This window comes from Artemia franciscana, chromosome 5 (genome assembly GCF_032884065.1).
Source record: "Artemia franciscana chromosome 5, ASM3288406v1, whole genome shotgun sequence".
In the NCBI taxonomy this organism is placed as follows: Eukaryota; Metazoa; Arthropoda; class Branchiopoda; order Anostraca; family Artemiidae; genus Artemia; species Artemia franciscana.
Window position 1 is genome coordinate 15,886,094 of NC_088867.1, and position 14,086 is coordinate 15,900,179.

A 14,086-nucleotide genomic window follows, 5' to 3' on the forward strand; every position below is an offset into this window, starting at 1 on the left:
AGAGGGAGGAGAGAGAGAGAGAGAGAGAGAGAGAGAGAGAGAGAGAGAGAGAGAGAGAGAGAGAGAGAGAGAGAGAGAGAGAGAGAGAGAGAGAGAGAGACATATAGTGTCACTGTTTACCGGTCGCTGTGCCTGTCTTTTTGTGTTTGTGTCTCTGACTCTGTTGTTTGTCTCTGTCTCAACGTACCTGTGTGTCTGAATGTCTGTTTCCCTGTCTCTGTGTCTGTCATTGCGTTTTTGTGTCTTTGATTCTGTGTGTTTATATGCGTTTTTGTCTTTCTCTCTCTCCGTGCCTTTGTATCTAAGGGTCTGTTTTTCTGCCTATGTGAATTTGTATATATTTTTTCTCTCTCTCACCGTGCCTGTGTGTCTGAGCTTCTGATCCCATGTCTCTGTATCTGTCTCTGTGTGTTTGTTTTTCCTGCTCTATGTGTTTGTATGTATTTTTGTCCTTTTCTCTCCGTGTTTATGTCTATTTGCCTGTCTTTGCGTGTGTCTTTGTTTCGTATGTGCTTTTGTCTCTCTTCATCTGTTCGCATGTGTATCTTAATGCCTGTTTTTCTGTCGCTGTGTTTTTTTTGTGTGCTCGTTTGCCTGATTCTATGTGTTTTCCTGTTTTTTTGTCAATTTCTCTGCTTGCGTGTCTAAGTATCTGTTTGCCTGTTTCTGTGTCTGTCTTCGTGTGTTAGTATATCTGACTCTGTGTGTCTGTATGAATTTTTGTCTCTCTCTCTCTCTCTACCGACGACTGTATATCTGAACGTCTGTTCGTTTGTCCATCTTTGAGTGTTTCTGTATCTGACTTTTATTTTCGTATTTCTTTTTGTCTCTTTCTCTCTCTCCATGGTTGTTTGTCTGACTCTGTGTGTTTGTGTATATTTTTGTCCCTCTTTCACCATGCCTCTGTATTTGTATTTGTCTCTTTTTGTGCACCGTCCTTTGTACACCGTAAATATAGCCCAAACAAAACGTATTCGTCACAGTGAAGGACTACGGTGGCACGATTTTTTTTAGCAACAAGAACCTCCTGGCGTTAACTGCTCAAACGCCGTTCTCAGTCTAAATCGCCCAACAAACACTACGTTGGTAAGGACATCTCCTTCGTATGCCCCCCGACCCTCTCGCAGTAACGATTTTTGACTTCGATCCCGTGCTGCACAGCTGGAAACGCCCAAGAGTTCGTCCCCAAACCAGATGGAAGGAAACGACAGATGCCTTCTCAGCCATGGCAAATATTCAGGAGAATGTCCACATCCTTGCAAGAGACCGGCCTAAATGGAGGTACCATGTAGCATCACTCTCGACACCGGAAGCATTTTGGCATGAGCATTGAGTCAAGTAAGTCAAGAATAAAAACATTTGCAAAGAAGCTCTTAAAGTAAATCTTGCGTTTTTGGCAGCCAACATAGAAGTCTGTTCGTAACAGGTTGATTGGTATTGTTTAATGGTTTTTAATATAGTTTATCAAGTAAATTTTAATCAAATTTGTATAAAAGGCATTAACTGAATATTTTCCAAATCCCAAATAAATGAAATGCTACTATTATTTTGATTCTAATTTCAACTGCATCTTAAACAACTTGTTTAATGCCTAAATCATTGCTAATAAGAAAAGTTTCTTGAAAAACCATTTTATGGCTGAGATTATCAAAAATATGACTACTTAAAGCAGAATCAAACGGAAGTTTTGTACTATTAGAAATTAAAGCTTCAGTTATGTCATCTTTGTGCTGTTGCAGGCATTTTTATAGATTTTAACGGGTTCTACCAACATAGTAGTTACCACAGTCACATGGTATATGACAAACCCCCTTCGGCGAATAACCGAGGTTACATCTTCACCAGAGTTTGAGAAACTCACGATTTTAAAATTATTAGTAAATACTACATGCAGATTGTTTTGTATGCAAACTTTTTTAAATTTGTAGCGGGCCTAGGAATATATGGAAGGTAAGGTGTATTTGACGGCCTGGTGGGAGCTTCATAAGTAAATAGGTTCTTATTAGCAATGGTTTAGGCATAAGCAGGCTGTTCGAAAGGCAATTCAAATTAGAATCAAAATAAATAGTATTATTTTCTTAAATAGAGATTCGGGGGATATTTCACTTAATGTCTTATGCACAAATCTAATTAAAAATGAGTTAAAAACTATATTAACAAAACAGTTAACAATGCCAATAAGCCTATTACTTCAAGGCTGGCTGCCAAAAAGGCAAGATTAGCTTTAAGGGCTTGTTTGTAAGTGTTTTTATTCAACTTGAATGAATTGTCTCTTTTCAATCCACTTGATGTATCAGTCCTGGTTTAACTTCCACTAAGCAATGATACTAGGACTTTTTGAAAATATTTTACCTTCTAAGATTATGTTTTAATGTGAGTTCCTTTATAAATAATTTTTCATTTGTTTTGCTGAGGCAGGCCCTTGCATACAGAGTTGAAGTATTCATTTAAATTTGCATTCCACAGTCATATAAATGTTCCTATGTTATCCACTTGTTGTTCAGTTCTAAAAATTAACTGGAAAAATTACAAAGAAACTTAGGGTTTAGTTTTCAGAAACAAAAAAACAGACGGTTAAAATGCATTCGATTTTATAATTGATATTTGATCACTTAAGCAACTTGGTTTTTAGTTCTCATGAAAAGAAACACACGCGGTTAAAATACATCTTATTATATTAAAACATTTAAGCATTTAAGAAACTTAGGATTTATTTTTCAGAATTGGAAACATAAGTATTAAAATATCTCTGATCTTATTCATTATATTTGTCAGTTAAGAAGCTTGGGTTTTAGTTTTTATAAAAAGAATGCACATGGATAAAATATATCTTATCTTTTAAATTGTTTCATCTTTTAAGAAGCGTGCGTTTTAGATTTCAAAAATAATAATATACACGGATAAAATACATTTGATTTACATTATTAATATTTGATCGTTTAAGAAATTTGGGCCTAGTTTCCATTGAGAAAACATTCACAGTTAATATATATGTGTTTTTGTTTTCAGAAATAAGAATGCAAACGGATAAAATTCATTGAATGGTCAGTGATAATTGTTTGATCCTTCGAGGCTTGGGGTTTAGTTTTAATGAAAAGAAACACACATAGTTAAAATACATCTTGTTTTATTAGAAATACTCGAGCATTCACGAAAATTAGGGTTTAGTTTTCTACAAAAAACACACACTTTCAGAATACACCTGTTTTATTCATAATATTTGGTTATTTAAGAAATTTGAGTTTTATTTCTCACAAAAATATTTGAGCATTAAAAATATTTGAGCATTTAAGAAACTTGGGCTTTAGTTTTTAGAAATTCAGAGAAACACGTTAAAAAATACATCAGACTTATTAATAATATTTTGTCATTTAAGAAACTTGGGTTTATTTGTTTACAAACAGGACGCACACTGTTAAAAAAATTTTATTTTATTAAACATATTTGAGCATTTAAGATACTTGGGTTTTAGTTTTCATAATAAGCAATGCATAAGGTTAAAATGTATCTGATTTTATTATGAAGATTCATCATGTAAGAAACTTGGGTTTTAATTTTCAGGAATAAAGACGCATTTTGTTTAAAATAATTTATTTTATTAATAATATTTGATCATTTAAGAAAATCAGGGTTCTAATTCTCATAAAAAGTAATAAGTACTGTTAAAATACATCTTTTTTTATTGAAAATATGTAAGGATGAGAGCAACTTGGGTTATAGTTTTCAGAAATAAGAACGGATATGGTTAAAGTACACCTTATTTTAATAAAAATTTTGTTAAAATAAGGTGTTTTGTAAAAAAAAATTATTAAGGATATTTAATCATTTAAGACACTGGAATTTTAGTATTTAGAAATAAGAACCCAAAAGGTTTAAACACATTTAATTTAATAATAATAATTGATATTTTAAGAAACTAAGGGTTCTAGTTATCATAGGAAGCAACGCATACGATCATAATACATCTTGTTTTATTAAATCTCTTTGAGTATTTAAGAAACTTAGGTTTTGGTTTTCAGAAATAAGAACACACAATGTTGAAAATACAATTTTATAAATAAATTGTATAAATAATCATATGATCGTATGATCGATTTTATAAATAATCATATGATCATTGTAAAAACTAGGGTTTAGTTATCGTAAGAAAAAAGATTGGACACCGTTAAAACACATCTTATTTTATTAATACTATTTGATCATTCAAGAATGTTGGGTGTTAGTTTTTATGAAGAGGAGCACACACGGTTAAAATTCATCTTGTTTTATTAAGACTATTTCATTATTTAAGAGCATTGGGTTTTATTTTTCAGAAATGAGGACGTATATGGTTAAAGAGCATCTGATTTTATTAACATTATTTAATCATTAAAGACAATGAGGGTTCTTGTTTTCACAAAAAGCAACACATATGGTTAAAATAATCTTATTTTATTAAAAATATTTGAGCATTTAACATACTTATGTTTTAGTTTTCATAAAAAGCAACGCATTCGGTTAAAATACATCTTATTCAGTAAAAATACTCAAGCATTTAAGAAACTTGGGTTTTAGATTTAGAAAATCTGAACGCACGTAGTTAAAAGACATCTTGTTTTATTAAAAATGTTAGACCGTTTAAGAAACTTAGGTTTGCGATTCAGAAATAAGAACACATACAGTTAAAATACATCTGATTTATTAAAAGCCTCTGAGCGCTTAAGAAACTTGGGGTTAAGTTTTTAGAAATCCAAACACAAGTGGCTAATATACAGCTTATTTAATTGAAATTATTCTATATTTTAATTTAATTGTTTACGGTGAAAGTTCATATGATTTTATTAAGAATATCTTAACATTTAAGAAACTTCGGCTTTAGCTTTCAGAAATATAAACACACTTAGTTAAAATGTATCTTATTTTGTTAGAAAATTCCACCATTCAAGAAACTTAAGTTTTATTTTTATAAAAAGAACGCATAAGGTTAAAATGGATATGATTTTATTAATAACATTTGATCTTTTATGAAACTTGGGTTTTAGTTTTCAGAAATAAGGACGCATAATTTTTAAAATGCATTTGATTTTGTTGATATTCTTTGATCATTTAAGAAATTAAGGGTCTAGTTTTCATAAGAAGCAAGGCATGCGGTTAAAATACATCTTACTCATTACAAATAATGGAATATTTAAGAAATTTTGTTCTAATTTTCAGAAATCTGAATGTACATGGTTAAAATTTATCTTTTTTCATTAAAAATATCTAATCGGTAAAGAAACTTAGGTTTGGGATTCAGAAATAAGAACACATATAGTTAAAATACATCGGGTTTTATTAAAAAATTTTGAGCATTTAAGAATGCTCAAATCTTCGAGCATTTAAGCATTTTTTGGATTTGGTTTTCAAAAATCCAAACACACGTGGTTAAAACACAACTTGTTCTATTTAAAATATTCGAGCATTCAAGAAACTTGGCTGTTGAATTCAAAAATAAGAGAACATAAGGTTAAAACACACTTGACTTTACTAATGATATTTGATCACTTGAGAAACTTTGGGTTTAATTTTCGTAAAAAAGGAAGGCTCACGGTTAAAACACATATTATTTTATTAAAAATACTTGAGAATTTAAGAAACTTGGGATTTAGTTTTCATAAAAAGGATCAAACAGTTAAAATATACCTATTGAAAATATTTAAGTAGTTAAGAAAGATGAGTTTTATTTTTGATAAACAATTAAGTATATGGTTAAAGCACATTCAATTTTTCTTAAAATTTTTTAATTATTTAATGATTTTGGGTTTTAGTTTTTAGAAATAAGGGCGCAGACGGTGAAAATTCATCTGATTCTTTTTTTAGTAATATTTGATAGTTAAAGAAACTTGAGTTTCAGTTTTCATAAAAATAGCACGGACGGTTAAAATAAATTAAATTTTATTGATAATATTTGAGTATTTAAGAAATTTGGGCTTTGGTCTGTATAAAAAGGAAGAAACACGTATCACAGCTTAAACTATAAGACTTTATTAATTTCTAGTTTATGCATGCCCCAATTCTAAGCGATACTTTTCAGTAGGTTTTATTCTATCATTTACCTCATAGGGCTGTTGAATGATCACTTTAAATACATACAAATTTATTAGTTTTGACTTTATACATACCTCAATAATAAGCAATACTTTTCAAAATCTGTTTTTTATTTCATTAATTTGTTTTCGTTTTTATTCAGTTTTTTTGGGGTGGGGGTGCAAACATTTGCGGGAATAGGCATTAGGGGTCTCCTTAGAGGTTGGAAAATACATGACAAAGGGCTATCGTTTCATCTCTTAAAATATATACGAAATTATCAATTATGTTTTTAATCAAACCACAATACTAAGCAATACTTTCAAAAAACAAAAATTTATTCATATCATTTTTATGACTTAAATAAAAACTATTATGATAATTGGTCATTTATTTTATCTAGATCAAACATTTATGAACCATGTCCTGACAGGAAAATGTAGGTTATTCACCGGATCTAGTTGCTAGGTATAAAGAGAGGTTTTTAAAGGTTTCTCTGTCTGCCAAATAAGTATTACAAGCCCCAGGCTTGACTTTAGTAGTATTTTCTACCTTTAGAGCCCAAGCAAGGGCGTATATTCAGTAGTATTGTGTAGCATACTACTTACCACTGCTTCTAACTGTAACTACAAGGCGACACCTTGTGACTGTGATCGCTAGTAACTACGATTACTTGGAACTTTGACTCCTATGACTAAAATTAAAAATGATCAAAGGGCAACAAAATCCTTCCAACACTCTTTATAGCTGGCTTTCTCCCCAAAAATGTCTGATCAAACTTTTGAGATTGTCCTTCAAAAGTAAAAGGGAGGATTGCCCTCCCTCCTCCCGTGGCCTTTTGAGTTGTCTTCTCCTAAAACAGATCCCATCTTAAATTTTTAGTCATCCATTCTGTCCAAAAGAGTATAAAAGTCAGACTCTTTTATAGATAAGTAGCTATAACCTCCGAGATGAATAGCCACATATTCTGTTTGGGACAGCTTTACTCAACTTCAGGCTAGAGCTATGATGCTTCAAAAAGAGTTGTCTATCCTTTTTTGTGAACAGAGTGATAGGACTTTAATAGACTTTACTATATGTTCCTTTAAGATTGATTTTATTGCATGTAACTGAAATTAAATTATTGTAACAAATTCAATTATTGTAACTCAACTTAATTCCATTTCTACAATTGAAGTCTGACTTGGGGAAGGGTGGTTTTAATATTAATTTGTTTTGGCACTCTGTTTTAGAAGATTTTAGAATTATTTTTCTAGGGAGGAATTTTCCTTGGAGACGAATTTCAGATGATAAAATACTTCAAATGAGCCTTCTTCCAATTTTTTAAGACAATTGGCTTGACACGGTCAACAACAGGAATGTAACTGCGTTCTTTCTTCTGGAGGGGAAAAAATGCTACATTTAAAATTTTTAGACAGGGACTGGAAACACTGGCAATCGAGTTCTATTACGTGCTAAAGTTGATAGTATGATTTTTCCTAAGGATCTTTCTTTTATTGGACGGATGTTTTGCTTGTTTTTTGAAAATCCAGCAATTTTTCTCTGGCTCACAGATTTATTGAGTAGCTCTATACTGTGTAAACCTTAGAATCACCTTGAGAAACCAATTTGTTTGAAATTTTTTTGTATATTTTTCTATAAAACATCCATGTTTTCGCAGCTTTGGCTACTGTTAGAACGAGTGGCTGATTGCGGATAGTTCCTTACCACAAATATTTATATATGTTTTCTCTAGATATCTGTTTGATGTTCGTATTGCCAAATTCATTGCGATGAAAGACTTACCAACAGATCCAATCCAAGTGTTTAATATACTGATCCTTTTCATAGGGGTATAAACAGCAACGTAAAGAAGCCACGTCAAAGCTCCAAGAAAACACGTAAGGGGGTTGACTGCCATACAAAGCATTGCTAAACCAAAAAATCCAACTAATATCCCAAAGATAACGGCGTGTTGAGTTCTTAAGATAAACAAAAATTATTAGACTAACGATAGCCGATCTATCATATGCAAGCCAAGAACTAAAACACATAAATCGTCACTGCCTATTAGAAAAGCGGTTGTTATCGATGCATATTAGAAAGCGGTTACTACCGATGCACATTAGAAACGGAGCCTATCAGAAAGTAACTATTATTAGAATGCTGATTATTAAACTTGAGGATCGCACCTAACTTTATTAAACTTGGAATATTTTACTTCGAATACTTAATTTAAAGGGTTAAGCAACAATAACAAATTAGAGAGAACAATAACAAATTGACATATTGGAGAGGAGCATGTTGCTATGAGAGGCAAGTATTAACTGACTGCATATCAAGCAAGAAGCTGTCGTTACGGATTTTGGTTCAGTCCTATGGTTCGTCAAATCAATTGCAGTTCAATCTTACATGTTCTACAGGATTGATACATTTAAATATGTTCAATCCCATTGCTTAGGTCTAGAATTAAATTAACGTCGAAAGGGTAAGGACAAACTTAAAGGACGAAGGATGAAAGACCACACCTAGTTGTGCTTTTTCGCAATCCAACCAGGGCCCAAACGAAATGGAGGATGTCGTTGAATATATAGATAGGTAGACGTATACATTTTTATTTAAAACAAGAATTGAACCATATAAACAAATAGTGCAAATGCCTAATGGCATACTTAAGCGCGTGGTATATCACCAAAAAAAAAACTAAAACAAGATAAAAAAAAACCGTCATTGCTTTAACTTAAACTAATGTGCACTTCTTACGAAAATCAAACTTCAACATTCACAACGAAAAATATTATGGGAGACCAGCAGCATGATTTCTTAATAGCTTCTGAAATTGGTTTATATCATTACAATTTCTCACAGCTATTGGGATTAAATTACAAACTTTTGGAACAATATGACGCAAACTAAATCCCGCTCGCCACTGTTAGCCTAATTTCAAAAGAGAAATCAGAACTATGAGATGTTGGGTAATTGTGGAATTGTGAATTTGTCAGGAACAATCTTGGGAAATTTAGTGAAAGTTGTCCATAAACATAATTGTGGCAAATATTAGAAAAGGCAATAAATGATAGCAGTAGCAAATGGCAAGAAATATGGCAATGGCAATATAATTATTGGGTATGGAAATACCCTATCATTTAGATAAAGAGAAAACTGCTATGTTTTCTGAGAACCAGATCGAGAAAACAGCATATATTGACATTTCTTATCATTTAACGAAAGTAAATTTCTGGCATACCAATCCCCTGAAGATAAAAGTGTGTTATTAAGATTATGAAAAAGTATTGATAAATCAGCTTGGGATGCAAAAATAACAATATCATCTGCAAACATTACAATTATATAAAGTGGTAATACCCCGGGCAAATCATTTATAAATAGAAGGAATAAGGTCGGTCCAAGGACAGACCCCTGAGGAACCCCACAACTTGTCAAAAAAATCTCCGAACGGATAACATTAATTACATCATGACATTCAATTTTTCTACCAGTAAGATATGTTTTAAAAAAATTTAACGATTTTGGAGCAAAACCATGTTTTTGGAGTTTCATTAACAACAGACGATGGTCGACTGTTTCAAAGGCCTTGGCGACATCAAGAAATATCGCCAACGCATATTAATGACTGTCGATTGCATCATTTATCTCAAGCAAAGGCTGATGAATCGCCAACTCCGTTGATTCTCCTCTATTGAAACCAAACTCAGAAGGATGAAAAATATTTTTACCAATTAAATAATTATGGAGCTGATAATTCGCTATCTTTTCCAAAAGTTTACTAAACACTGATAAAAGTGATATACCTCTATAATTTGAAGGATCACTAGTAATTCCGCCTTTATGTAGTGCAATAACATTAGCCTTAAGTAAAACAGTTCAAAATAGGGATGAAACATTTTTATTGGCAGTGAATAGATATAAAATCATTTAAATGGATATTTCGAACACATATACAGTGTTCATCATCAGCAGTAAAACTCTGGTGATCATCAGCAGAGTTTTACTGCTGATATAATAACTGCTTTCTTTGGCTCGCTGAGTTTTAAAAGAGCCGTTACGAAAACCTTGCCTTGAAAAAACTTTTTGGGTTACTCGATGGAGGTCTATATACTGAACCAAATTTAAACAAATCACCACTCGTAGGGTTAATTTCCACAAATAGCGTTTCACATAAACCCTCTTCACAAATTGATAAATCCTATTTTACACTAAAAGACAAATCCTAGCGAATACAGATCACCTGTCCACCTCTTGTATTCAATTTCCTACTTCGAGACAAACTTTTCACCATAGGAAACTCGAATATAGACATAGATGAAGAACTAGACCAAAAATTTTCGCAAATGGCCACACTATCTTTTGAACTAGATGATAGCAAAAACCTGAGCACTCTGTAAACCTTGAGCATGAACATGAAGTGACCGGGAATTTACATCTGTCGGGCTCAAACTCTCAAGTGCCTTGTGAAGAAAAATCACAGTCGGGTAAATTTTTAGCATAAGGCACATCTTTATCACCACCAATAGACGTATTCAAATTCGTATCTATTTTTAAACGGGAATCCAAGAAAATCTGGAAACGGTCCATACTTCACAGTCGCTCATTAGCGAAATCATGGATTTCAACTACATCACTAATCGATTTACACGGACTATTTTGCGAGCCACTTTTCACATAAATAACTCCTCTCATGGTCCACACGTTCTTCTTGTCGAATTTTTTACGCGCTAGTTTGGAAACTTCCTGCCTTTATTAAATAGTGAGGGAAAGTGTTATAAGAAAAAACGGATGAATTGGAGGAAAGCAAAGAGTAAAACTTATAACAAACAAACTAGAATAAATAAACTAGGAGAGTTAGGAGCATAACCAATAGAAGTAGGGTAATGACAAAATATAAAGCTAGAATGTCTGTGGTGGAAAAAAACATTTTGGAGTACTTTGTAAAAAAAAGATTTTTCTTTAAAGGTCAAAAGGGGTAGGACACATTTTAAAGATGAAGGACGAAAGACCTCCCCAAATTGAGCTTTTTTAGCAATCCCACGAAAGCCCAAACAAAAAGCAGGACGTTCATTTATTGTGAAGGAAAGCGTAATTAGAAATAAATGAATGAAGTGGAATTTCATGGAAGGAAGCAAATATTAAAAGTTCAAATAGCCTGGGATGGAGAGGGGCTTGTGTGCTTTTACCTTTCTTAAACGACCTTCTGTTACGATGAATTATGAAAATCCTACAGTCGTAGACAAATTCCAAAATATAAAGTTAATAAAAGTTTGGAGTGTAAAGAAGCTATTTTGGGGAAGCTTTGTAACAAATGAACAAATGAAGTGTTTAAAATATTGTTTAATAACCAAAAACTAGCTTACGTTATGGACTTCTGAACAAGAAGACGCTGTTTTGTTCTCCCCATCATTGCATCATGTGGAACTTCTAGTAACTGATTAAATACATGGGACGAAGCGGACATAAAACCAGTTCCAACAGAACAGCATAGCAAGGTCTTCAGATCTAGATCTCCTGGTCCCATAAAATACCCTGCGACAGCTGAAGTCATGACTAAAGCTAGGAAGAAAAACATAAAGAAAATAAACTATGGCAAAATGATGGCTTATGAGTTTGACTTTTTTACGAGGCCTTTTGCTCCAGTATAACTATTTTCTGGAAAAGCCGCAGCGAGCAAAGAATTTCAATCATGTCAGAGCGTAAAGCACTAAAGCACAATGTCTTAACAAGGATGTAAGTATTGAAAACTAGTTTCAGCTTTGTCGAATTAGCCCTCCCCCCAAAAAAAATCTTGCTTCCGAAATATTTTTCTAAGCTACTCTTAAGAAAAAAATGATTCTGTATATTCGAAAATAGCCAAGAAAACGGACAACGGAATGACCCAATTGACCTAATAAGACTTCAGAGGGTGGGTATAAATACAAATTTCAATTAAAATGTCTCTTGGAAGAGTTTTAATGATTGCTTCAGTTTTCTAAAATTTGGCTTAGATTGGTCGTGTCAAATTTTAACGGAAACACTCATAAGTATTGACTTATAGCTTACTAATTTATTTATTGTTTAATTTCAGCCTTTTGGATAAAAAAAGGTAGCAGATGAATAATAGGGGGATAAGCTGCGAATGCTTCACAAGAAACTATAAAATATATAATACAGAAATTGTCCCTCAAAACCAATCAGAGGAAAATTTTCAAATTATAATTTGTTTTACTAAGATTTCCTTTTTGATTTCATTTGTAAATGATGCTTGAGGATTAATTAGTCAAAATTAGCAAAATTAGGTATAATGTATATGCATAGACTACAAGATGGCTTAAATACATTGGTCAAACATGTTGAAGACAATGATCTAAATCAATATGTAAAAAAGTGAAATTGTTATTATTCTAATTTTGAAAATAAAATACTTATAAATTGAAAAAACTTTGCTTTTTTCTTAGTAGACATTTGACTAGGTTACCAATCCTCTTTCTAGGGAACCAAAAATATTCATTCCTTGGCTTTCTTAATTGAGTCTATAATCACCAAAGAGAATTTCAGGATTGAAAAAATGATTGGATTTAAGAAACAAAATTTATGAAGAACTTTTGACTTTGGAAAAGTGCTTGAATTTGAATTTGGTCTCCATCCTTGGGTTCTTGCATTATGCTTGTGCGTCGCGGACTAAATGGATTTGCTCAAATTTATTAACATACTAATAAAAAAAAATGAAACTTTTGATTTGCTTTTGAACACTACCTAGACATCAAGTTTTTCAATGCTGATTAAAAACCCTATCCAAACAAATTTTTCAGTCTATATTTTTCAAGACAGCATCAAATAAGTTGACAATTCAAAAGATCCTGTCCGAATAGGTTGAATTCATTTGAAATGTAAAGTCGCTCGATTACTCCTCTTCTCTCGCTCTAGAAATAAACAAATGCTCCTTTTTTATCGCAAGTCCACTGCTTTTGTATACATTTGACAGCTTGTCATCCTGTGAGAATTTCGCTATTGTTGAAGATTTTGACGAAAATTATAGATTATAGACACTACTTTACGGAATTACGAAAATATGGAATTACGACTAATGTGGTTTGTGACTCTCACACTAGAGGTTTCCTATACTCCAATTTTTACTATGATAAATTTGATCAATGGGAAAATACTTACTATGGTACAACTGTAAAAGTACACGTAAAGTACAGCTGTATGGTACCCTAAACGTGATTTTAAATTAATAATAAGAGATGGTATCGTCGTGGTTTTAAACTGTTTTTGGAAGAAGATCATGATATACACTTCAATTACTAAAATAGGAAGAGAATCTGGTTTCTACGACATCACTGTGAAGACAATGGCTACTGTGATTACAAAGCTATTCAATGTTACTTCGATGTTCCAGAAAGCAATTCTTTAGCATTATATTCTAGATGTTCCAGAAAGTATTATATGAGAATACCGTATATGAAATTGCTTCAGACAAGCACATTGAAATATGAAAATATTACAATATTAATCAAAATATTATTATTGACTTTACAAGGAGATATAATAAATGTGAAGTTACATTTGATTGTAAAAAATTTGACACTAACTTCGTATGCAAAGATCGGTACAAGTTGATTCCTAATAATATATCATCACATATCTTCGTGGATAATGAGCTAAACGTAGAAGAAGAAACCTGAAAGATGAAGACATAGACAAATTGTAAATAAGTTAGTTATTAATAAACAAATTTACAAAAATTATCAAAATGCTTTATTATTAGGGCACTGAAAACTTTCTTATGAAGGTATGAAAGGGTATTTTCCAGTATGAAGTCATACAATCAAGGATTGTCCAAAAAATGCTGATAAAACTCCCTATAAGTGTAGCTACGACATACGACATGATAAATCTTGGACTCGCTTCCGATTGTAAATAATAGATTTCCCACATTGCTCGAGGCAGTTTTTGATGTAAGGTGTGTAAGATACAATGGCAGAGCAAGAGGATAAGCACATTCCACATTCTTTGGTGCTTCAAACATGCATACCCAATGACCTGTCTTTACAGTTAATGGGCTACG

The 14,086-nt window shown here is 32.2% G+C and overlaps 1 protein-coding gene across 1 annotated transcript in view; it reads right to left on the reverse strand.

Annotated features, from left to right (window-relative positions):
- The window catches only part of LOC136027016 (protoheme IX farnesyltransferase, mitochondrial-like), a 39,783-nt gene that overhangs the window by 8,699 nt on the left and 16,998 nt on the right, over window positions 1-14,086 (reverse strand). Inside the window, exons 3-4 of the mRNA XM_065703920.1 lie at window positions 11,397-11,592; window positions 7,831-8,006 (exon numbers count right to left, since the gene is read on the reverse strand). Coding sequence (XP_065559992.1) covers window positions 7,831-8,006; window positions 11,397-11,592 — 372 coding nt within the window. The remainder of the gene's footprint in view (window positions 1-7,830; window positions 8,007-11,396; window positions 11,593-14,086) is intronic.